The 23,833-nt window shown below is 46.1% G+C and overlaps 1 protein-coding gene across 1 annotated transcript in view; it reads right to left on the minus strand.

The window, feature by feature from the left end:
• The window catches only part of LOC138487523 (zinc finger protein 850-like), a 237,314-nt gene extending 213,701 nt beyond the window's left edge, over nucleotides 1–23,613 (minus strand). The window contains exons 1-4 of the mRNA XM_069614022.1: nucleotides 21,665–23,613; nucleotides 5,742–5,817; nucleotides 4,263–4,337; nucleotides 4,025–4,165 (exon numbers count right to left, since the gene is read on the minus strand). Coding sequence (XP_069470123.1) covers nucleotides 4,025–4,165; nucleotides 4,263–4,337; nucleotides 5,742–5,817; nucleotides 21,665–23,613 — 2,241 coding nt within the window. The remainder of the gene's footprint in view (nucleotides 1–4,024; nucleotides 4,166–4,262; nucleotides 4,338–5,741; nucleotides 5,818–21,664) is intronic.
• Between the last annotated feature and the right edge of the window lie 220 nt (nucleotides 23,614–23,833).

The raw sequence follows: 23,833 nt of genomic DNA on the forward strand, positions 1-23,833 counted from the left end.
AATTCTGAAAACATCTAAAAACCTGTCTCTTCAACTCTGAACAGGACAAAAACAAATGAACAACATCACCTCACCTTGAAGAAATGAACACACATCGGAGTAAGACTTGAGAGTATGCAAGACCAGAATGGAGCATGGGGAAGAGGATAGCAGTCCGAATGCGAGGGAGACCTTGGTGTACCCTTCCCTATGGGGGCTCAAGCGGGAAGTGGGGGTCAGAGATGGTTCGGACCTGGTTGGACCCTTGATGGAGAACCTGAGTTGAGGAGGGGTGAGAGAGGTGCCCATATCAGAGCTGATTGACCACAGGACACAGGGAACACATCCCAACCTCGTGCAGCCCGTGGCGGTGGTAATTGCGGCACAGTGAAAATATACTGGAGGGCAAGATGCAGCCTATGAGGACTCAACATTCTGCACACATCATAAGGGAAGGGCAAGTGAATCACACTGGAATACACGACAGAGGAAGGAATGCATGTAACAGTCAGTCAGAACAGATATGTATGATAGGGCACTTCCACTAACCATCCCTACTAAAAAACCCATACTTTCTGCATACACCACTCAATGCCCTAACTAAACACAACCATACCTTTACAGTACAACAAACCACATGCACTTCACTACACGACAACAACGAAACAAACCACACATAGGGCCTCATTACAACCCAGGCGTTAAGGGTTTAACGGCGCCGTCGGCCGTTAAACCCTTAACCCTGCTTTTAGCAGGCGTTAAAATGCAAGGCGCTAACCCGCCTTGGTGCTAATTACGGCACCGTAATTTACAGTGCCGTAATTAGCGCCTTCCCCACTCCCATTATGCCCTATGGGGCAAAAATGGGAATGGGGAAGGGTAAATGGGGAATGGGGATGGGATAAATCCGCCATCCACCATGGTGTAAACAGAGTTTACACCATGGTGTTAAGTAGGGAACTTACCGCCTGGGTTGTAATGAGGCCCATAGCCTCCCACAACAGTACATGACGGCTACCAACCGGCAAAAAAAACCTACGCTTAGTGAACAGCACATTACAGCCCACTGAGTATCACTCATTTACCCTTTATCCTCTTGATTTCCAGAGCCGTCAGAGCGCCAACGAACCATGCATAGTACCTTTAGCATAACATAACATATGGCACTGTGTAAAGTTACAGGTCTTTTCTGGGTTTGGGAAATCACTGTACAGTGGGCTGGAAGAAGGAAAGGTAATGCATGATGACAACTACAACAAAATGAGAAAAATGGCAGAGAACCCTGACATGAAAGACATGGTATTGCATTTCGAGAGGGAAGGACTACAAAGGGGAGAGGTCACGTTCACAACACAAACATGTGCCTCAATGAGATGTGGCATCCTATTCCCTGGTGCAGGGCTTGTCCATTGATTCACAATGAAGGAGCGGTTTTCTATAAAGACGAATGGGTGGAGGGGATAATGACCTGTAGGGCAAAGGGTCTGGTGGGGTTTGGGTTGGGGGAGGCAATTGTCATTAATGCATCCTGTCTGAAAACATGGAAAGAGAATGTGCATGCTCTTACTTGGGTAACAAACAACAAATCAACTGCCACAAAAGAACCACTCACACGTCCTTCTTTGTGTTTCAGTGCATGGGGCACTCCCCACCTGGGAGAAAAGGAGGATTGCGCCAGGAAGATTGAGCTACCTGGCATACGGGACAGGACCTCCACCATTATGGACATTTGGTGGGACTGTGGGCCCAACGCCCACCGTCAGCTACCACCACGATGGGCCGGTTCATGCTCCCATGGAACACTGAATACACCAGCGTTAGTAGTGCCTCATTCAGACGTTGCCTCTCTCAGTGTCCATGTTGTTGGCAAACTTTCTGCTGATGAGCTTTCTATTTTGAACATCTGTTAAATGAACATTCAGGGACTAGTTAAATGCTTTCTGGTAAGGGGGTCGGGCACTCGCGCCCTAGGAGAACAATTGAAGGAGTGTCAAAAGTTAGCTACAGACACTCACATCGTAGGGAATGTTTCACTGATGTGCAAAATTATAACTTCACTGGTACTAGCATGTTAGAAGAAGTTGGAGTAGTGCAGAATGGAAGTAAAAGATGAAGAGGGAGAACAATGCATATTCCAGAAGTCGTCAGAATCGTTGCTTGAGATGCCAACAGAGTTAGACTGTTCTCTTCGATTGCTTCCTTTTTTGCATCTCTTTTAGCACCAGGTTCTCGGGCTGCTGCTAATGCAAAATTGCTCCATATTACGAGGTGGGAGCATTTTGAGCTGGCAAATGCAACTGAAAGAGGGCTGAATGCGATACGAGAGGAGCTTGGAGCAGTACGGTTGATGACCCTGCAAAACAGGAAATTCCTCTGCGATAATTCTGCCGAAAAAGCCCCATAGAGTCTAATGGATTCTGAAGAAATGGGATTTACTCCACCACCACCTCGGTAATCCCGCCAGACCAAGTGGCAGTAACGAAATACAGTTTGGCGATATCCTGGCAGATTTACAGGAACAGTAGCATGGCTCATGAGTATCGGTTTTGCTTTTATTTTTTATATGACGTAGGCAGAGATAGTATTTTGCTTTTTGTCAAGTCCTGGGGCACCACACATAGCACTGCCCATGCAAACTGCACTCCATAGGGATGGTGCAGCACATTATTTTCATGTAACACATTATTTTTATATAACACTTTGCTTCATGCTCAAACATGACCCACATCACAAAGCATGACACCATATTCTTCACCCCTCGTTTGCAGACAAGATGGCTGAAAAGACCTGGAGCAGTACACCACAAACCTCACATGCATCACATGTCGTAAGGAACACAAAGCAGCTTGAGTCTCCAACGCATGGGACCACACTATTTTTTCGCATGGCAGCTAGATAAAGAGCTGCGCAAGGCAACAAATACTGTTTCACTATGTGGCAAAGCACATGCACCCACGTATGCACACGACTCACCACTTTTACCTTTTTGTACAACATCACAACTTGCTATGTTTTATGTTTCACACATGATGAGCGTGTGCATTTTTTATAGGTTTAGAACACATAGGGCCTCATCACGAGTTGGGAGGTAACGCCGGCGCTATTAGCGCCAGCGCTAATAGTCCTACCGCCAAACCCCCCGGCGCTATTAGCGCCGGATCACAGGTTTGACGGAAGGGTTATTGCCCATTCCCCATTGGTCCCATTCAGGAATTCCTCATTCCCCATTGGGCCCAATGGGGAAAATTCGCGCTATTACCGCCGGTGGATTTCCCGTCGGCGGTAATCATGCCGAAAATCGGCAATTTTGCCACAGAATTCCCCCCAGCTAAGAGCTGGGGGGAAATCCGCCAAAGCCATGATCTGGCGGACCCTTAAATGTGGCAGTAATAGCACTACCGCCGCATTTAAGGGTTACCGCCAGACTCATGATGAGGCCCATAGTGTGAAGAATATGACACAAGATTATAAGGTCTTGTGTTTTTAGGGATGCTAGATGTTATGAGCAAAAGCTCTGCCATTTTTTGAATAGACCTCAAGTAGAGGCAATAAGCTTCCTGTGATGGCCAAAGGCCGCAGAACACAGAAACCACACCATCTAGTGATGAGGCCAATGGGTCACTTGACTCACTTATGTCCCTTTGGGACTCATAAACACAGGGGCCCTGGCTGGACTCAGTCCTGGCGCCTTTGGTGGCAGGCTCATATAGAGATGTGAGCAGGAACACTTTATTTCAGTGCAGGAGTGCTTTTACTTTATTTCAGTGCAGGAGTGCTTTTATTTTACTTCAGTGCAGGAGTGCTTTTATTTTACAAGAACTTTCCAGGAGCAGATACATCCTCATGTGCTGACTCATCGGGTGTGGCTCCCTAGGCCTGGTCTTCAGGTGCTGACTAATCAGGTGTGGCAGGCAGGCTGAACCTGGTGGGCGGGGCTTCAGAAGCTCAGCTATATAAGATGCTCCATCCTTAAGGCCGGTGCTTCGCGTTACTGTGCACTCTCGTGCAACGTGACGTTCACCGCCGCTTGGATCAGTTTACTTACCTTTGAAATCAGGCATTTTCCAGCATACTCACCTCCAGGAAACTGGTGCTTCATCGCTTCATCTGCAGACTTATCTCCTGACATCCATTGGTCTTGATCCCGACGCCGCAGCACCGTGCTCCGCATCCACGAACTCAGACCCTGTGAAGAAGAAAGACAAGGTTAGAACATCCATTGTAGGATCGCGCCGCATTTGAACCCGCGCACCCCCTAGTTAACAACTTACCAGCTACTGTACCACTGCAGCTTCTTTCCTTGTTCCCTCCAGCTTCCGCCTCAAGCTCCGCAGCTGCTGCCGGACCGGCAACATCACCTGCAAGGGAAGAAAGCAAAAGAGCAAACATCAAAAGTGGAACGGACAGCAATACAAGACAACAAACTTTACAATTAAACAAAAACAGACGAGGAAAGACAAAGGCAAACAGGAACACTTACCTGAAGTATAGTGGCTTAGTCGCAGCTGGACTACCATGTGCAAGGGACCAGTGAAAGAACTCGGTCCAGATCATACAAGCGCCCCTGACAGAAGCAGCAGGACGGAGTGCTCGCCAAAGCTAATCAACAGGTGAGCTTTCCAGGGGCAGCGCATCCCACGGGTACCATGGTTTGGGAGAAGGGGTCTGGGAGAGGATCAGGCTCACAAGCTGGCATACTCACGCCGCCTATTCTCCATGCAGTAGCAGTCCCAAGCAGCATCACCTATTCCCACCAATCATCACATAAGTGCAGAAGGTGAAGTTGGACCTGAGCGACCTCACCCCCGGGAGGGCTACAACCGTGCCCCCAACGCCTCCGCAGAGACTAGGTGAGCGTAACACTGCCATTGTAGTGCATTAGGCCACAGTTGTCAGAAGGAAGCACAGGATTGAATTTTGTCTTGCCCCCTGCAAACAGACAGAGAATCCAGGGGCAGGCGAGGAGGGTTGTGAGGTAATGGCCAGCTCTTTATTACAAAGGAAGCGTTTCTCAAGGGACGAATGCCTGGTCCCAGGCATCAAGGACTGCCTCATCAAATTGGGAAAAGAATACATAGTGCCTTATTATAAGTATGGCCGTCCAGAATTAACATGACGGAAATCCGTTTACTGGCATGTTTCTGGACCCGCATACTTCATGTTTGCCGGTGGGGTAGACTGATTTACCTCCAGCCAAGAGTTAATACCGGCAATCCCCCCATGGAGTCCTATGGAACTCCATGGGATGGGGATTGGCCGACCCTTTCTGGCCCCTGCAATCTGCCAGTAATTCGGGCAGAGCAGGTGCCAGTAACAGTAGTTCCGTTTGGTGATACCCCACCGAATTCACTGATGGGATTCGGGACACCGCCAAACTTGTAATGAGGCTCATAGTGTTCGTGAATGCTATAGTGAGCATTTTCAAGTAGCCACAATGAGAAAAGGATTGAATAATATGGAAATATTTGCAGAAATGATGGTCCAGAAGCAGTGATCAGCAGTGGACCAGTCACGCTTTTCTTGAAGTCCATCATGGATGGCAACATGTTACAAGATAGGGTGCTACATGGGGATGTCACAGTATTAGTTTTATGGTGGTACAATAACCTTCTTGCCAATTGACGGTATATCATGCTTATCGCGGTATAGCAGGTGGAGTTAACCGATCTTAACAAAAATGTTCTTAAAAGGTCATGAATTGTCAAATTTCTCATCACAAACAGACCAGGCACCCAGCGCCAGAATTAGGCTTTTCAACATACTTTCCACTGAAATGCCACCCTTTGCTTCCACCAAACAACACAAACACACGTGTGGACAGGAGGAGGCGGGCCCTTGCTGCAAATGGAAAAGCAAACTTAATAGCTTTTCTTAAGTGGTAATTTAAGCTTTTAGCTCTTCCACTGGCTACTGGTGAAGATGAACATGTTGCCATCTTGATAATCTGCATGCCACAGATCAATGGAGGCTGATGGTAGTATGCGTTTGTTTGCATACACACACACGCACACACGCTCTCTCACTCTCTTTACGTTACAGCCTTTAGTTTACTTGCAGGCCAAAACATGTTCAATAATCACGGACATGTTACCCTTTGGTATGGCAGCAGGGAATACCAGAAGAGATGAGTGAATTTCACTTTGTGACTTATTATATGTAAATTCAATGATAGAACCAGGAAAATCCACCATTGTCTTATGTTTAGAAAACATTATCCATTATAAATCTATAAACCCCAAAGCCGCCACCGCAAAGTAAATCATTTTCCTTCTGGTCACTGTATTTTTGCTTCCTATTGCTAACATATTGATTTTGTGTCAGGCACATGTTGTTACGGAATGGCATTAAAAACTGCTCCAACTGAAACTACTTGTACCAAAAAAAAAACTTTTTTTTTTTACATTGCCTGTTTGCATTTGACGTTCTTTAACTTACCATTAAGTCAATGCTTTTTAGTTAACTTACGAATACGCAGGCAGGATTTTCCAGCTGTAGCAAGGTAGCATTTAGAAACTTGTCTCTGCACATATTTAGCTGATCCTCCAGGAATCTAAGGCGGCTGCAGAATTGGTCTTTCATGGCGCTCACTCGTTGATTGCCTTGAATGAAAGAGTGACTAGTAGAAGTGTTATAATGCACATTTTGAGCAATGAGCTTGCTGCTCAGTCACAGGTCATTGCTTTGAAAATTGGCCTCGACTTGCATGTTTTTGGAACCACATGGCATGGGCATCATGACCCCTCACTGCGCCAAAAAGTTTGTTTTGACAACTCTTCATCCCATTAAAGGGGGAAAAGTCACTCATGTGCGGTCTGAAAGCCCATGTCATTGTGTTTCTTTTGTCACAATGTCATAGCCAACACAGACACACCGAAAGGTTGCATATTGATCTAATCACTATAACTTGTTTACCATCTGCCTGGTGTATTATGAATGTCTGATGTCGGAGTCACCACTGACCATGTATTCCTAAAGGGACAGCGTTCAGTGGATGCTGTTGATTTCTTTCTTGATTCTTGCAATACATGTTCATTTACCTTCTTAAAGATAGTGGCAAAAAAAAGAAAGTTGAAAATGACAAAGTTAAAATAAATATCGGCAAAAATATGGCCTAGACCACTACCTCCCCACAGCCCCATGAAAACCATTTTCCCAAGGCCTGAGTGCATTAGGACCCTTGTGATGCGAGTTCAGAGGGAGGAATGCTGTCATGGGTGGTGTCACAAATTGAGAATAGACCTAAGAAATATTTCACCCACATTGCTCTGGAAACTTCAAATTGAATGTAGAAGCTGTCCTGCCTGCTTGAGTCCAGTGCCATATGCAGAAGGCAGGTAGGTGAAGGATCAAGCGAAGCAACAACTCTAGTGCCAATGTGCAAATCTACACAGAGGACAGTGGGGGGGGGGCAGTTTATTTACTAGCAGAAAGCACTGATAGGCCCAGTGTTCACACAGCCTACAGCCGGGTCGGACTGGGGCATACAATTGTCTCTGGCACCAACAAAAAAGGTCCACAGTTGCAAATGGGAATTAATTCCTTTTGGAACACTGTTTGAATAGTACCCAAAGGGGAGATTTTTGATAAAATGTGATGCAAATTGTACATTTAAAAGACTATCTATTCAGCAACAGTGGTCAAAACTATTAGCTGCCTAGTGAAGTCACTCATCAAACTGGCCCACATTTGCCAAAAAAGTGCCCCACTTTGACCTAAAAAACTGCCCCACACAAGCATTTCGCGTTTTTGGTTCGGCCATGGGCCTTTTGCCCTAAAGGCCAGTACATGCCTTGTCTACAGAGCTAAAGTTGTTTGTGGGCACGCATCAGAAGGGCATCGAGTTAATTCCCCCCTTTCAATTCTGGGATGTGTAGTTCCCCACCTTTCAAATTGGTGGGAAAACTACAAATCCCATAATTCTAAGCTAAAACAGAAGTGGATGGCTATCCGATCCATGACCATGAGAAGAACAAGTTACTCTCTTACCTGGTAACGTTCTTTCGATGGGATGGTCCTCCGACGTATTCCATATCTATGACAGTAATCACCGCAGCACAGCTGCGGTGATTACTGTCATAGATATGGAATTGGTCCTCTGACGTATTCCATATCTATGACAGTAATCACCGATTACTGTCATAGATATGGAATACGTCGGAGGACCCAATCCCCTCGAACCTGAAGTTCCTTGAATCTAAACCTTGGGGAGAGTAATTCGATATGCATGACTTCACTGGCCGGCCTTTTTTTTTTTTTTTACAGTTTGCACAGCCTGAGCAAGAGCTGTTCCAATGTGTGTTTGCTCAGTGCAGAAGGACCTTAACTTACTGAACTAATGGCACATGATGCAGGGCCAAGCTGAATCGATACATTTCTGCTTGTGTGGCTGAGTGGTTGCTAAGCAAAGTGCTCCTGGCTCCACTGTTTTGCAAGCCACTGAACATTTTATTACATTTGTTTACATACGAACAACTGGAAAAATAAAATGCTCACTTTCATTTCAGGCCCTCAGCTCATCCTCGTGATGTCCCTGTGGTCTTGCAAATTGCAAATTTAAAATCGGGACAATCACCATAGAAGATCTGACCTGTAGCGCGGAGCAACATGACTGTGTGAAAACGTTTAAATTCTGTATGCTGCCTTTCAAATAAATAATACCTGAAACAAAATAACTTTGTTCTAGTTTGCCCATGAAATCGAGGTCTGGCGGAGTCTATGAACTAGAGTCTCCGGTATGCTTATAGAGCCAGTCAGTCAGTTCATCGTTACCAGCTTTGCATGTGGAACACAAAGGTTCAGGCACTTGGTAGCTTTCAACACAATTTGACCCGACTCTACTGATCACAGCGAAAGAGCGGTCACAGCAGCAAAGCTGCATTTACTAATGTGGCCTCACTTTCCCTATGCTCTTGTCTGCCAAACAAGGCTCTCTTGGCAGACGGCACATCCAGCAGTGCAAGTCCAAGACTGCGCAGCACTTGCTTACTGCATCCTTTCCAAATCAGATTGAAGAGCACACTTAACGGTATAAACGGTATACTGGTATATACAACGTGACGGTTATTATTGTTCAATTAAGCTGTTCACGGTATCTTTAACGGTATACTGTTAGACCATTACATCCTTAGTGTGCCATTTTGTTTCCTTGCCTATTGGCCCTGTTTGGTGGGAAACAAAGGGGGGTCTGGGAATCTCTCTACCAGCACGAACACAGCCCAATGACCTGTTCTTGGGTGAATAACCCCTGGGAGAGACTCTACCAAGTCTTTAGCTCACTGTCCTTTTCACAGAGAAGAAATTTCCCTGCATATCAGCCTTTGTCCTGCCCAGGGGCAGTCCAGCGCTGAAATGCTAGGCAATTCTCCTCTGAACAAGAGTATCATCAGTAACCCCATACACGTGTTTCAGCCTTGTTGGGCATCATCAGTGAGGTGAAACTGTTGCCTCTCTAAGAACAGTGAGCAAGGGGTCCACGTCTGGATTGCCCTGTTAACTTAGGGTGAAACCCAAAGTTAATGTATGCAAACAAAGGGGGGTCTGGGAATCTCTCTACCAGCACGAACAAAGCCCAATGACCTGTTCTTGGGTGAATAACCCCTGGGAGAGACTCTACCAAGTGTTTAGCTCACTGTCCTTTTCACAGAGAAGAAATTTCCCTGCATATCAGCCTTTGTCCTGCACAGGGGCAGTCCAGCGCCGAAATGCTAGGCAATTCTCCTCTGAACAAGAGTACCATCAGTAACCCCATACACGTGTTTCAGCCTTGTTGGGCATCATCAGTGAGGTGAAACTGTTGCCTCTCTAAGAACAGTGAGCAAGGGGTCCACGTCTGGATTGCCCTGTTAACTTAGGGTGAAACCCAAAGTTAATGTATGCAAACAAAGGGGGGTCTGGGAATCGCTCTACCAGCACGAACACAGCCCAATGACCTGTTCTTGGGTGAATAAACCCTGGGAGAGACTCTACCAAGTCTTTAGCTCACTGTCCTTTTCACAGAGAAGACATTTCCCTGCATATCAGCCTTTGTCCTGCCCAGGGGCAGTCCAGCGCTGAAATGCTATGCAATTCTCCTCTGAACAAGAGTACCATCAGTAACCCCATACACGTGTTTCAGCCTTGTTGGGCATCATCAGTGAGGTGAAACTGTTGCCTCTCTAAGAACAGTGAGCAAGGGGTCCACGTCTGGATTGCCCTGTTAACTTAGGGTGAAACCCAAAGTTAATGTATGCAAACAAAGGGGGGTCTGGGAATCTCTCTACCAGCACGAACACAGCCCAATGACCTGTTCTTGGGTGAATAACCCCTGGGAGAGACTCTACCAAGTCTTTAGCTCACTGTCCTTTTCACAGAGAAGAAATTTCCCTGCATATCAGCCTTTGTCCTGCCCAGGGGCAGTCCAGCGCTGAAATGCTATGCAATTCTCCTCTGAACAAGAGTACCATCAGTAACCCCATACACGTGTTTCAGCCTTGTTGGGCATCATCAGTGAGGTGAAACTGTTGCCTCTCTAAGAACAGTGAGCAAGGGGTCCACGTCTGGATTGCCCTGTTAACTTAGGGTGAAACCCAAAGTTAATGTATGCAAACAAAGGGGGGTCTGGGAATCTCTCTACCAGCACGAACACAGCCCAATGACCTGTTCTTGGGCGAATAACCCCTGGGAGAGACTCTACCAAGTCTTTAGCTCACTGTCCTTTTCACAGAGAAGACATTTCCCTGCATATCAGCCTTTGTCCTGCCCAGGGGCAGTCCAGCGCCGAAATGCTAGGCAATTCTCCTCTGAACAAGAGTACCATCAGTAACCCCATACACGTGTTTCAGCCTTGTTGGGCATCATCAGTGAGGTGAAACTGTTGCCTCTCTAAGAACAGTGAGCAAGGGGTCCACGTCTGGATTGCCCTGTTAACTTAGGGTGAAACCCAAAGTTAATGTATGCAAACAAAGGGGGGTCTGGGAATCTCTCTACCAGCACGAACACAGCCCAATGACCTGTTCTTGGGTGAATAACCCCTGGGAGAGACTCTACCAAGTGTTTAGCTCACTGTCCTTTTCACAGAGAAGAAATTTCCCTGCATATCAGCCTTTGTCCTGCCCAGGGGCAGTCCAGCGCCGAAATGCTAGGCAATTCTCCTTTGAACAAGAGTACCATCAGTAACCCCATACACGTGTTTCAGCCTTGTTGGGCATCATCAGTGAGGTGAAACTGTTGCCTCTCTAAGAACAGTGAGCAAGGGGTCCACGTCTGGATTGCCCTGTTAACTTAGGGTGAAACCCAAAGTTAATGTATGCAAACAAAGGGGGGTCTGGGAATCTCTCTACCAGCACGAACACAACCCAATGACCTGTTCTTGGGTGAATAACCCCTGGGAGAGACTCTACCAAGTCTTTAGCTCACTGTCCTTTTCACAGAGAAGACATTTCCCTGCATATCAGCCTTTGTCCTGCCCAGGGGCAGTCCAGCGCCGAAATGCTATGCAATTCTCCTCTGAACAAGAGTACCATCAGTAATCCCATACACGTGTTTCAGCCTTGTTGGGCATCATCAGTGAGGTGAAACTGTTGCCTCTCTAAGAACAGTGAGCAAGGGGTCCACGTCTGGATTGCCCTGTTAACTTAGGGTGAAACCCAAAGTTAATGTATGCAAACAAAGGGGGTCTGGGAATCTCTCTACCAGCACGAACACAGCCCAATGACCTGTTCTTGGGTGAATAACCCCTGGGAGAGACTCTACCAAGTCTTTAGCTCACTGTCCTTTTCACAGAGAAGACATTTCCCTGCATATCAGCCTTTGTCCTGCCCAGGGGCAGTCCAGCGCCGAAATGCTAGGCAATTCTCCTCTGAACAAGAGTACCATCAGTAACCCCATACACGTGTTTCAGCCTTGTTGGGCATCATCAGTGAGGTGAAACTGTTGCCTCTCTAAGAACAGTGAGCAAGGGGTCCACGTCTGGATTGCCCTGTTAACTTAGGGTGAAACCCAAAGGTAATGTATGCAAACAAAGGGGGGTCTGGGAATGTTTGGTGGGACGTTACAGCCCCAATTGTCTGAGGTAATATGGGCCAATTAAAATGAAGCCCTTTATCAAACTATTTTCCTAAGAGGGGATTGGTGCATTTTTTGGGCTGATCAAGGGTTTTGTGACTATGCAGGGTGTGTGATGACCATTCAGTGACGAGATGGAAACCGCCAGTAATATTTTAAATGTAGTAAACAAAATATCACATGGGCAAGTGATATAAGAGATGTTAGATAGCGCCTCTGGTGGGCTACAGACCGTTTCTCCTGATGGAAAACATAGATCTTCTTCTTTAAACTTTATTTTGGTTTTAAGTATTCCTCTATTACTTAAATAGAAATGTAAATGTTTGTTGCGCGCCCCTTTATGACTACGGCACAGATGAAGAAAATGTTGTAAGCTTCCAACTGCTTCAGAAGAAGATGGACAATGATCCGACTGGTCCTTATTTCAAAAAGACTTAAACAAGGCCTTTAGCAAAGTGCCCAATCAATATTTTATGTATAAAGACCTTTTGAATAGATTGTTAACAAAGCACAGATGTGCTTGTGCGATATTTAAGTAAGAATTGTCTGTTTCCATTGTTTGGTGTGTTTTCACAGAGTTCTTGCATGTTGTCCCATTCGATGCTTCCGACTACTTATCTGAAACAGGGAGGCCTGATATAGGTGCTCCAGCTGGACCATTAATATTGTCCTCAATCTCATTTATTAACGAGTTTACCGCTGTTAAGGGTGCAACCAGGCAGGCCACATTCTTTGATCCATTGACAGGTGAAATGTGTGGCATAGCTTGATGCTTCAACATCCTCTTTGAAGTAAAATGTATGTATCATAAAATATGGAACCAAGTCAGCGGGACATGCCTGACTGGCTCAAGGGGCAGCTTTAGTCTTCCCCCATGCCGCCCCAAACGACATTCATTCTTTGATAAAATAAAAGCAGATGCACACCATAGGCCGGTCCTACTCAAGTAGAAATGGGAAAGATATGATAAAGTGACTGTACTGCAAATACACAGATGGATCCCAAGTTAAGAATCAGTTGTGATTGATGGACCAGGACTTAGATCACACTATAAATCTGTAGCTGGGTCAAGACGGCAAGAAAAATAGCTTTAATAAAAAAAACAAATGGACTTCTGAGTACTTTTAAAGTTAATTGTCCGAAGAGCCTGTAGCAAGCGAAGTAAGGCAGGAAAGCAGGGGCTGTGTATAAAACATACAGGCTCACAGCCATTCGCATAGTGCCATGAACTGCCTCCCCTTGTCCTCTGGTTTTGCTGAGGGCTTGATATCCAGTGTCCTTTTGACCAGGGCGGGCCAGGCCAACAGATCAGCAAAACCGCAGGACAGGGACCTGTGGAGGCGGTGGACTGCCTTAACCATGTCTCCGGCTTCACCAAGGGCTCGATATGCAGCTGCTAGTGGAGCAGGGTGGGCAGGAAAGCAGCAATACAGGATGCTGTTGAGGTGGCGAACTCCTGCAGACTGCCTTGTTCTTGTCGTCAGTCTTCGCTGAGGGCTCGATATACGGCCTCTAAATTTCTGCAGCAGTTGGCCAACCGGCTTAGCTATCACACTGGGAATGGTGTCTGAGTCATGCAGGTTATAAGTAGACATTCGCTGTGGATGCTTAACCTATTTAACATTTATAGCATGCAACATTCACCCAAAAGCAAACCACAACACTTGGCATGGTCATTGTGAGATGGCCACATTATATCGGTTTGTGCCACTTGTGGCGTCCACATGTTGCTGTTCTGCTCATGTGCAACCCCTCTCTTCCAGACAGTCACACATGTGTGATTGCACAGTCTATGCACACATGTGATAGGTGGATCCTACCTGCAATATAGCTGCCTGTGACCTTTGTGTTAAACAATATATGGCAGATATATTGTGCTCTTTGGTTGTGTTTTGTGCTTCCAGGGCACGTGGATCCCAAATTCACCCCACCATTTCCACCTGCGGTGATTTCTCACCAAATATTTCAAGGTATATCGGGATAGCCTCTGGTATTAGCCAATCTCTCGCTCAAAATTCAAGCTGAAAACGCTCCAAAAGATTTGGAATAGGTCACAATTTCACTGCTCCCTTTCCTTAGGATCAGGTTGGCTTTATCAATATGGTTTAACTAATTCATGTTTCACCCAAACCTGATTCTGAGGTTAGCAAAGAAAGGAACATCATAGATTCTCCTTTCCTCTATACGTAGTTCCTTGCGTGAACGAGATTTATACTTTTCCCCACACCTCAGCAATTTGGTCTCATCTGTGTTAGTTGACAACATGCACTTTAAATTCATTAGGCCCTTGGGCTGGAGGTACAGGAAATGAGGACACCATCATCTTCAAAAATGAGCAATGAAATCTTTTCAGCCTGTGCTTGGAACGACAGATGTGTGTGGGACGGTACATTATTAGGCACCCCAATGAAGAACACATTGAACAAGGTGGAGGTTAGAATACATTAAACAAGGTGGAGGCTAGAATACACCCTTGACTTACATCCTTAGCAACAGAAAAGTGTTTACTGATTCACTGTGTCATTATCCATGCGATTTCGGATTTCAAGTGCTGCAACTAATTTTCATGTTTTTCTTCATGCAAACCAGGACTCCTTCTTCAATTGGATTGCAGACACTGCTTAATGATGTTTGGTAAAAAATGGAGCAAGACTAGAAGTGACCCCTTCATATGAACACCATATAACACTAAGATCAGGATGTTGAGTGTTAGAAATAATTTAAGAAATGGGAATCAATTCAGGATACAACAGAATAATATTCTTGAAGTCACAGTCTTCCCATCTGTAACACCTATTATTTAATGAAGGACGTAACACGTGGGCCATATCAAACAATACAAATTTGCCAGGTCTGTAGCTAGGATTATAGTCAGGACATAGTGAACACTTCCACCTCCTTGCGCAACTTCTAATGACTTTGCATGATTCCAGTTTCTTACACCAATTGGTATAAAATAAACATCTCTAAAGGTCTGGGCGTTATGATATGTAGGCTCAGGTGGTACATCACCGTTTAGTCACCCATTACACACCCTAATACCCAAATAATAACAAGCCGGGCAGTCTGTAAGGCACATGTATAGGATTTCCTTAGCTTTGGTGGAGTTAAGGGAGGAGAGCCCCGAATCAAGTCCTCCTCAATCGAAACAAACATTTCATTTAAGGGTTCATACAGAAGGTTTAGATCTCCCACAATTACCTAAATGATTTTGTTTAAGTTATCACCAACCCAATTGGCTGCCAAATGTCCTCATACCATTGAACCCAAAGGGTGTGTTACTGTTCTAGAAGTTTAATAGCAAAAAAAGTATTAGCTCATGGGATTTCAATAAATATGCCATGTATATCTGGTGAAACTGTATTGCTACATTTTATGTGGGAATTCAATTTTACACTAACCCACATACATAGCCCCCCGCTTGGCCGTCCTATCTTATGAGAGGGACAGACTGCAGAACCGTGAAACACATATAACCCTCCAAATATAGAGGACTACTGGGCCATGTTTCCTGGAAACATATTAAGTCTAAAGATCTATGAAATCAAACCTATCGAGGATGTCCAGATGTTTGTGCAGGCCAGCTGTGTTCGAAGACACCTAGATTCAGCTCTTGCATAAGGTCCCTGTCTTGTGTTAATTCAATAGTATTCAAAAACTTGGTAAGCGGGGAAAGGGGAATGTCAAACACTGATTCATGCGATTTTGAAGGGTATTGGTTCTGGGTTGTGTGGCTTGATGGAGGAAGGAGGCTGACAAAGTGATATCATTTTGAGGTAGAGACTTTTATTAAGTGAAGGAAGAAACCTATTTCACCCTACCTCTAAAAGGCAGGGTTTCCCAAGCTCAACCTAATATAACTAGGTTACTCATCAGGATGAAAGTGCAACTAAACATACATACTGTCCTCTGTCCAAACCAACTACTCTATCCCCCACTAAGAAAGTAAACCAAAAGCAATGACTCCCTTCTCCTGGTGAATTATTCCACTCTCAGGCTGCTTCAACATCTGCCTATGGAAATAGTGTCTGGTTTACCAGCCTGACTTAGATCAGGAGAATGACTTCCTTCCCCTGGTGAATTATTCCCCTGTCAGGCTGCTTCTATAGCTGTTTCTTGAACTAGGGTCTGATTTACCAGCTAGACCAGGAGAATGACACCCTTCTCCTGGTCCATCTGGAAAAGTGACATAGATTGACACCTGAGAGTTCTGGTCACAGGTTCTGAAAAGTCTCTATAGTTCATCCCACGGACTTTCAAACAATGTGTGATGAATCCCATGATGTCATCAATGCTTCTGAAAGCGGAACCATTTCCCATGAAGCCAGGGTGGTCAGGCTGCTACCCGATAGTCCCTCTTGGGGGTGGTACTCAGCGGGTGGATCTCATGGAAGGAGAGACCGCCTTTGGAACCAGCGATTACCATATTGGGAGAACACGGTTTTCCCATCCAGCACATAATCCTGGTACCCCTTTCCAGAGTTACCCCACCTTTCCTTCCTCTTCACACTCACGCTCACACCCTATCTAATTTGCTAAGGCAACTCAAATAAAGAGTACCGAGACGAGGGGGAGTAGTAATGAGATGCCATCTCAATGCTCACTTAGTACTGACATGAGGAAGAAGACTAGTGAGTTGCCATCCCAATACTCACCTACTACTGAGACGCAGAGGGAATGTGGAACAATTGCGAGTACGCATTGGAACCACTTTCACCAGTCTAGTGGTTCACGAACAGTGAATGGCAGAAGTAAGATAAAAACCAATGAAGGACTTAACAATTTGTCAAGTCCTCCCAGGAGGAGCCGCAAGAGCCGAGACAAGCCAGCCGTGCAGACGGACGCTGACTGGGATGCCGTGCAGAAGATGAGAGGATGGGAGGACCACGTGGCCTAGAAGCAGATGACTCCAGGCACCCCAGAGACCAGGGGACAGTTAAACCACACCAGCAAGCCATCCCCTAGCAGAATAAACCTGCGGTGCCACTGCAGGGGGAAGGAAGTTCTGGAAAGTTATCGGAGTACTGTGAGTGAACCCAGCGGCCTTGAGGGAGCCAGCACTCGCATACGCCATAACACAAGGTATGCGGGTAGCCACATGGGCTCAGAAACCTCAAGGTGGTTGTTGCAAAAGCTGGAAAGGCAAACCTGGAACTCAAACTCAAATTGTATATATGGGCTTGTTCTAAGGCTTGGCATGATAGGATATGGCATTTATAACGCGCCTGTACACAAGTGTTTCAAGGCGCGACGAGGCAAGGGACGGGGAACAAAAGGAGGACAGACAGCAATCCTACTAGACCAGGTGTCATTCAGATTGTGCAAGTGCATGGGATGGGGGCAAGGGGGAAACTGCAGGGGGAAAGGGAAGGGGAAGTCCAGTACATGGGACTAGAGTAATAGCAATAAGAAAGGTAACAGCCAGCAGGTGGCAAGTGCAAATGTAAGTGCAGACATCAGGTATCAAGTGCTGGTAGTGGGACTGTAGGGATACAGAAAAACAGTCCCCAAGTGCGGGGGTTGCCAGGCAGGCAGTGCAGGGGTGAGTGACTGGCAGGGGAGGGACCTGGGCCCGAGATCAGAGGGTGGCCAAGTAGCCAGTTCAGTTTCAGTTTCAGCCAGGAGGTCAGCAGGGGAGAGGAGGAGAAAAAGCAGAAGCACAGAGAAAGGTTTTGAGGTGCTTCCGGAACCAGAGATGGTTCTCCTCAAGAAGTGAACCAAGTCTACAGAAAGAGAGAATAAAGCCAGAAAGGCGAGTCTAAGATTTGTATTCAAATCGTACATGGACTTGTACTAAGGGTTGGCAGGAGAGTGAACCAAGTCTACAGAAATAGAGAATAAAGCCGGAAAGGTGAGTCTGTGACTCGCATCCAAATCGTACATGGACTTGGACTAAGGCTTGACAGGAGAGTGAACCAAGTCTACAGAAAGAGAGAAAGAATCTGGGAAGGCGAGTCTTGGACTCACAGCCAAATCGTACATGGACTTGTACTAAGGCTTGGCAGGAGAGTGAACCAAGTCTACAGCTTGGAGAGGGCATACAAGCAACGCTTCTTCAGTGAAACACTTGGTGACATGGAACCAGGTCTGCATCCAAGGGTCAGAAACCCATATAGCTTGGAGATAGAGCATCCAGGCGACGCTTTTGTAGCACAGCACTTGGTGAGAGGGAACCAGGTCTGCACCAAGGATCGAGGACCCATGACAGCTTGGAAAGAGTATCCAGGCTGTTCCTCTTCAGTGCAGTAGCTGGCGAGGGTAAGCTAAAGCTACCAACCAGGCTCTGGAACCCCAAATAACTGATTTGCAAGCTGAGGAAGGCTGGGGAAAGAAAGACATTTTTCCGCCAGCCAAAGAGAAGCTGTAGTTAGTGTGATGAATCTAGAGATGTCATCACTCCCTTTCTGGGGAACTCTTTTCCCATATGGCCAGGGAAGGGCAGGTGGTACCTGATCCCAAACTTGGAGGTGGCTGCCTGAGGGAGGACCATAGGGGGAGAGAACCCTTGTGGGAGGGAAGGAGACTCACTAGCAGGAACATAGTATCCCCCTTTCCACTCAGGGTATGACACCAACCCCTTGAATTCCCAAACCTGTATGGCATATTGTGATATAGATTCAGTCCATCCACTTTGCACTGACAGTATGGCTCTTTCCTATAATTTTTTTTAAAGGACTGGGATGAGGAAGAACAAGTGAGCAATGCAGAACAAGAGGCATGTTCTATTGGTTGGATGGATCCGATAGGTCCCGGGGACATTTAAAACCCTGACACTTTGAGGAAGAGGGGGAACCACTATACCCGACATTGGTCTGGAAGCGTGGAAAAAGCCAGCTGCAGCAGGAAGCAGGAGCGATCCAACTAGCGCTGTCACAAGAAGCTCAGATGTTGAAGGTACGGTACGACGTCCTTTCATCACGGGATGTTTTATTGCAGCGTTTTTTACCACAGATTTTTTTTCGAAAAAACCCATCTGATTTTTTTGAAAAACGGGGGGGGGTGGGGGAGGTTGGAAGGGGATCCCTCCAAAAATAATGAAAAAAAAATTCAATGGTTTTTTTAGTAAAAAAGAATCGCGGTAAAAAACCCAGCGAAAAAAAAATCCCGCGATGAAATGACATGGAACGGAAGGTACATCACACAGAGGCCTACTGTAGCAGAGGCTATGGAGAGTATGCCAAGGCAAAGCAGGTACCAGAGAGCAGACGGGACGCCAGCAGAAGCAGGATGTGTCCTGCTGGAGAAACCAAAGACTGCAAAGAATGCTGAAGCAGCCACAAGAGACTGGTGAGCCCATAGATGGGAATTGGGACACTGGGGAGCTTTGCAGCGCCTACCGCACACCGAGGAGAGACAATGGTATTCACAGAGCGAACCCAAAAAAAGGGAGGTATTATTATGAGTGTATGTCATTTCTAAACGTGGTACCTAATCTCCCCAAGGCCGATAACCATTCCCCACGACAGTATGGTGCATCATCTGAGGCTTTGGGGTCTTTTGCCACATAATTTCTAGGTGGAATTTGCCCCATGTTTGGGGATGGATGGCTTTTGCTATGATTTTCAAATCACCTGGAAAATGAGATTTGGTTAGCAGGCATTTGATTAGTTAGCGGTAAATGGGTACTTACAGCGATCCTAGGTGGTGGCCTACACACTGGTGGATTCATCAGAGTAGTTAGGGTTTTCCATAACTTGCTTGACTCAGCCAAATTCCTTTTATAAATAACCAATAGATTGTTGCAAACTTCTAATTACAGCCAGCAACATAAAGCAATTGGAACAAGCCCACCATTGTGTGCTCAACGCGAGGGATCTGGGACTTGATTTCCATTTTGCTCATTATGGTTCAACATCTGGGTGGCAACAGTATTATCTGGGTTAGGGGTTCGCTATACCAGTTCACCCTCCTTGACCAAGGAGTCCTGATTGACCAAATTAGTTAGTGGATCAAAACAAATGGACATTTTGATTCCTTCATAGATAGCAAAAGGGACTTGCAAGGAGTCTTCCGCCTCCAATGGTCGATTATTGGACAGTTGGTCACTTAATGGAATCTCTGGACCCTGCCTGGTGCAATGCATCTCAACTGGAAGGACATAATTACATCTGGCCATTTGGATAGCCAGTCTCAGGGTCAAAAATGGAATTGCAGTCGAAGAATGAAGTCATTTGGTGGTATCTTTATGTGTTTTAGATTTAGAAAAAGGTAACTGTTTGGTGGGTTTTCACAGAGTTCTTGCATGCTTCCCCTTTGGTGCTTCTGTTTATCTGAAACAGGGAGGTCGGATACAGGTGCTCCAGGCTGGACAATTAATATTGTCTAAGAGGCACACAACCTTGTTTATTAAGGAAGGGAAGCACCAGGCGGGTCACTTTCTTTGAGCCATTGACAGGTGAAATGTGTGGCGTAGCTTTGAAGTAAAAAAATAAAGAGTATCATAACATATGATACGAAGCCAGTGGGGTCCGCCCAACTGGCTCAAGGGGCAGCTTTAATCTGTCTTCCCAGTGCCACCCCAAACAATGTTAATTTTTTAAGTAAAAGCAGAAGCGCACCATAGGCCACTCCGACTCAAGATGGGAAATATATGAGAAAGTAATTGAATGCAAATTCACAGATGTACAAGTTAAAAATAAGTGGTGATTGGTCGACCAGGTCTCAGATCACACTATAAATCTGTAGCTGGGTCAAAACAGCAGGAAAACAATCTTTAAAAAATAAATGGACTTCTGAGTACTTTTACTGTCAATTGTCCAAAGATCTGTATCAAATGAAGAAAAGCAGCATAGCAGGGGCTGTATAAAAAACATAGAAACCCGCAGGCTCACACTCCTTCGCAGAGTGACATCGAATCCCTCGTCCTTGTCCTCAGGCTTTGCTGAATGCTTGATATCCGGTGTCTTTTGGAGCAGGGTTGGTCAGGCCAACAGAACAGCAAAGCGGCAGGACAGGGTCGTGTGGAGGCGGCGGACTGCCTCACCCCTTGTCCTTGGGCGTCAGTGAGTGCTTGATATCTGGCGTCTTTTGAAGCAGGGTTGGCAGGGCCAACAGAACAGCAAAGCGGCAGGACAGGATGCTGTTGAGGTGGCGGGGTGATGCAGACTCCCTTTCCCTTGTCCTCGGGCTTCGCCGAGGGCTTGATATCCAGCCTCTAAATTTCTGCTGCAGTTAGACAACCTGCTGAACTATTATACTGGGAATTGCCATGGAGGTCATAAGTAGATATTCGCTGTGGGTGCTTAACCCATGAACTGCTTCTATTTAACATTTACAACATGCAACATTCACCCAAAAGGTATGCTAGCACTGAGTGCTTGGACCACAAGAGAGTGCAGCACAGCTGTTTATGCAGGACTTCCAAGATTCCCAAAAGATCTGATTATCATCAGGAAATGGAACAGTGGTTGGAATGGAATTCCAATTTTTAGCCCCTATATCACCTCTAGCCTTCAGATGAAACACCTGTGGAACTGTTAGGAATATACACGTTTATCTGTGCAAAATATCTCTTGATTTTCTTTACAATAAATAATGCACCGTTGTGATGTAAGTCCTTTTCCAACATGCACATGGCTTTTAACTATATGAATGAAGATTCTCTCGCTCTGTGCACTAGTATGGTCAGTATCTAGTATGTTACCTATGATTCCTGCAAAGACGTGTTCTCTGAGTGAAGCTCTTCTCACATTCTGGACACCCATAGGGCTTCTGCCCTGTATGGATTTGTTGATGGCGCCTCAGAGCTGATTTGTGACTGAAGCTTTTATTGCATTCTGAGCACACATAGGGCTTCTCCCCAGTATGGACCTTTTGATGGTTACTCAGGGCTGACGGGACACTGAAGCTTTTCTTACATTCTGTGCATTGATAGGGCTTCTCACCTGTTTGGATCTTCTGATGCAGGTGCAGATTTGAACTCGTAATGAAGCTTTTCTCACACTCTGTACACTGGAAGGGTTTCTCTCCGGTGTGAGATCTCTTATGAGTAATCAGGTTTGATGCACGATTAAAGTGCTTACCACATTCTGTACACCCATAGGGCTTCACCGCTGTATGGATCTTCAGATGCACGTGCAGATTTGAACTCTGAGTGAAGCTTTTCCGACACTCTGTACACTTGTAGGGTTTCTCTGCAGTGTGGGATCTCTGATGAATCATCAGGCTTGATGCACAATTAAAGTGCTTACCACATTCTGTACACCCATAGGGCTTCTCTCCTGTATGGATCCTCCGATGCTTGACCAGATATGAGCTACAAGTGAAGCCTTTCACACACTCAGAGCACTGGTATGGTTGCTCCCCAGTATGGATCCTTTGATGCTTGTTTAGGGCTGACGGGACAGTGAATCTTGTCTTACATTCCGTGCATTCATAGGGGTTCCCCACTGTATGGATTGTTTGATGTTTGCTCAGGGCTGAGCGGTCACTGAAGCTTTTCTTGCATTCTGTGCACTGGTATGGTTTCTCTCCGGGGTGGGATATCTGATGAATCATCAGGCTTGATGCACAATTAAAGTGCTTACCACATTCTGTAGACCCAAAGGGCTTCACCACTGTATGGATCTTCTGATGCATGTGCAGATTTGAACTCTGAGTGAAGCTTTTCCGACACTCTGTACACTTGTAGGGTTTCTCTGCAGTGTGGGATCTCTGATGAATCATCAGGCTTGATGCACAATTAAAGTGCTTACCACATTCTGTACACCCATAGGGCTTCTCTCCTGTATGGATCCTCTGATGCTTTGCCAGATCTGAGCTAAAAGTGAAGCTTTTCACACACACTGAGCACTGGTAGGGCCGCTCTCCAGTATGGATCCTACGATGCTTGACCAGATATGAGCTCTGAGTGAATATTTTCTCACACTCTGAGCACTGGTATGGTTGCACTACAGTATGGATCTTCTGATGCTTCAGCAGATTCGATCTCTGAGTAAAGCTTTTCTCACACTCTGTGCACTGGAACGGCCGGTGCCCAGTATGGATCCTCTGATGCTGCTGCAGAGTTGAGCTCTGAGTGAAGCTTTTCTCACACTCTGAGCACTGGTAGGGTCGCTCCCCAGTATGGATCTTCTGATGCTTCAGCAGATTCGTTCTCTGAGTAAAGCTTTTCTCACACTCTGTGCACTGGAACGGCCGCTCCCCAGTATGGATCCTCTGATGCTTCTGCAGATTTGGTGTCTGAGAGAAGCTTTTCAGACACTCTGAGCACTGGTATGGTCGTACTCCAGTATGGATCCTCTGATGCAGGTGCAGATTTGATCTGCGAATGAAGCTTTTCACACACTCTGAGCACTGGTAAGGCCGCACCCCAGTATGGATCCTCTGATGCAGGTGCAGATGTGATCCGCGAGTGAAGCTTTTCACACACTCTGAGCACTGGTAGGGTCGCTCCCCAGTATGGATCCTCTGATGCAGGTGCAGATGTAAGCTCTGAGTGAAGCTTTTCTCACACTCTGAGCACTGGAAAGGTTTTGTCCCTGTGTGGGATCTCTGATATCTTCTCAGCTTTGATGTGTGATTAAAGTGCTCATCACATTCCGTGCACTCGTAGGACTTCTCCCCAGCATGCCTCCTCTGATGGCTACTCATTCTCTATTGAAAGAAGCAGAGGTACACTTTATTATTTGATGTCATCGTACAGCCTAAAAAACAATAGCTCTAGCTGATACTCTTCGTTCCGCCTCCCCCCTGCGCTCACAAACTCACTGGGTGATACTGTGAGAAGCCACGCTTGTGAGCCTACACCAATCAGGAGAGAGGCATGCACAAAATGTACTTGTTGAGAGAATCCTACACAGACTTACAAGTA

Source organism: Ambystoma mexicanum, chromosome 9 (genome assembly GCF_040938575.1).
Source record: "Ambystoma mexicanum isolate Mex_15411 chromosome 9, UKY_AmexF1_1, whole genome shotgun sequence".
Lineage (NCBI taxonomy): Eukaryota > Metazoa > Chordata > Amphibia > Caudata > Ambystomatidae > Ambystoma > Ambystoma mexicanum.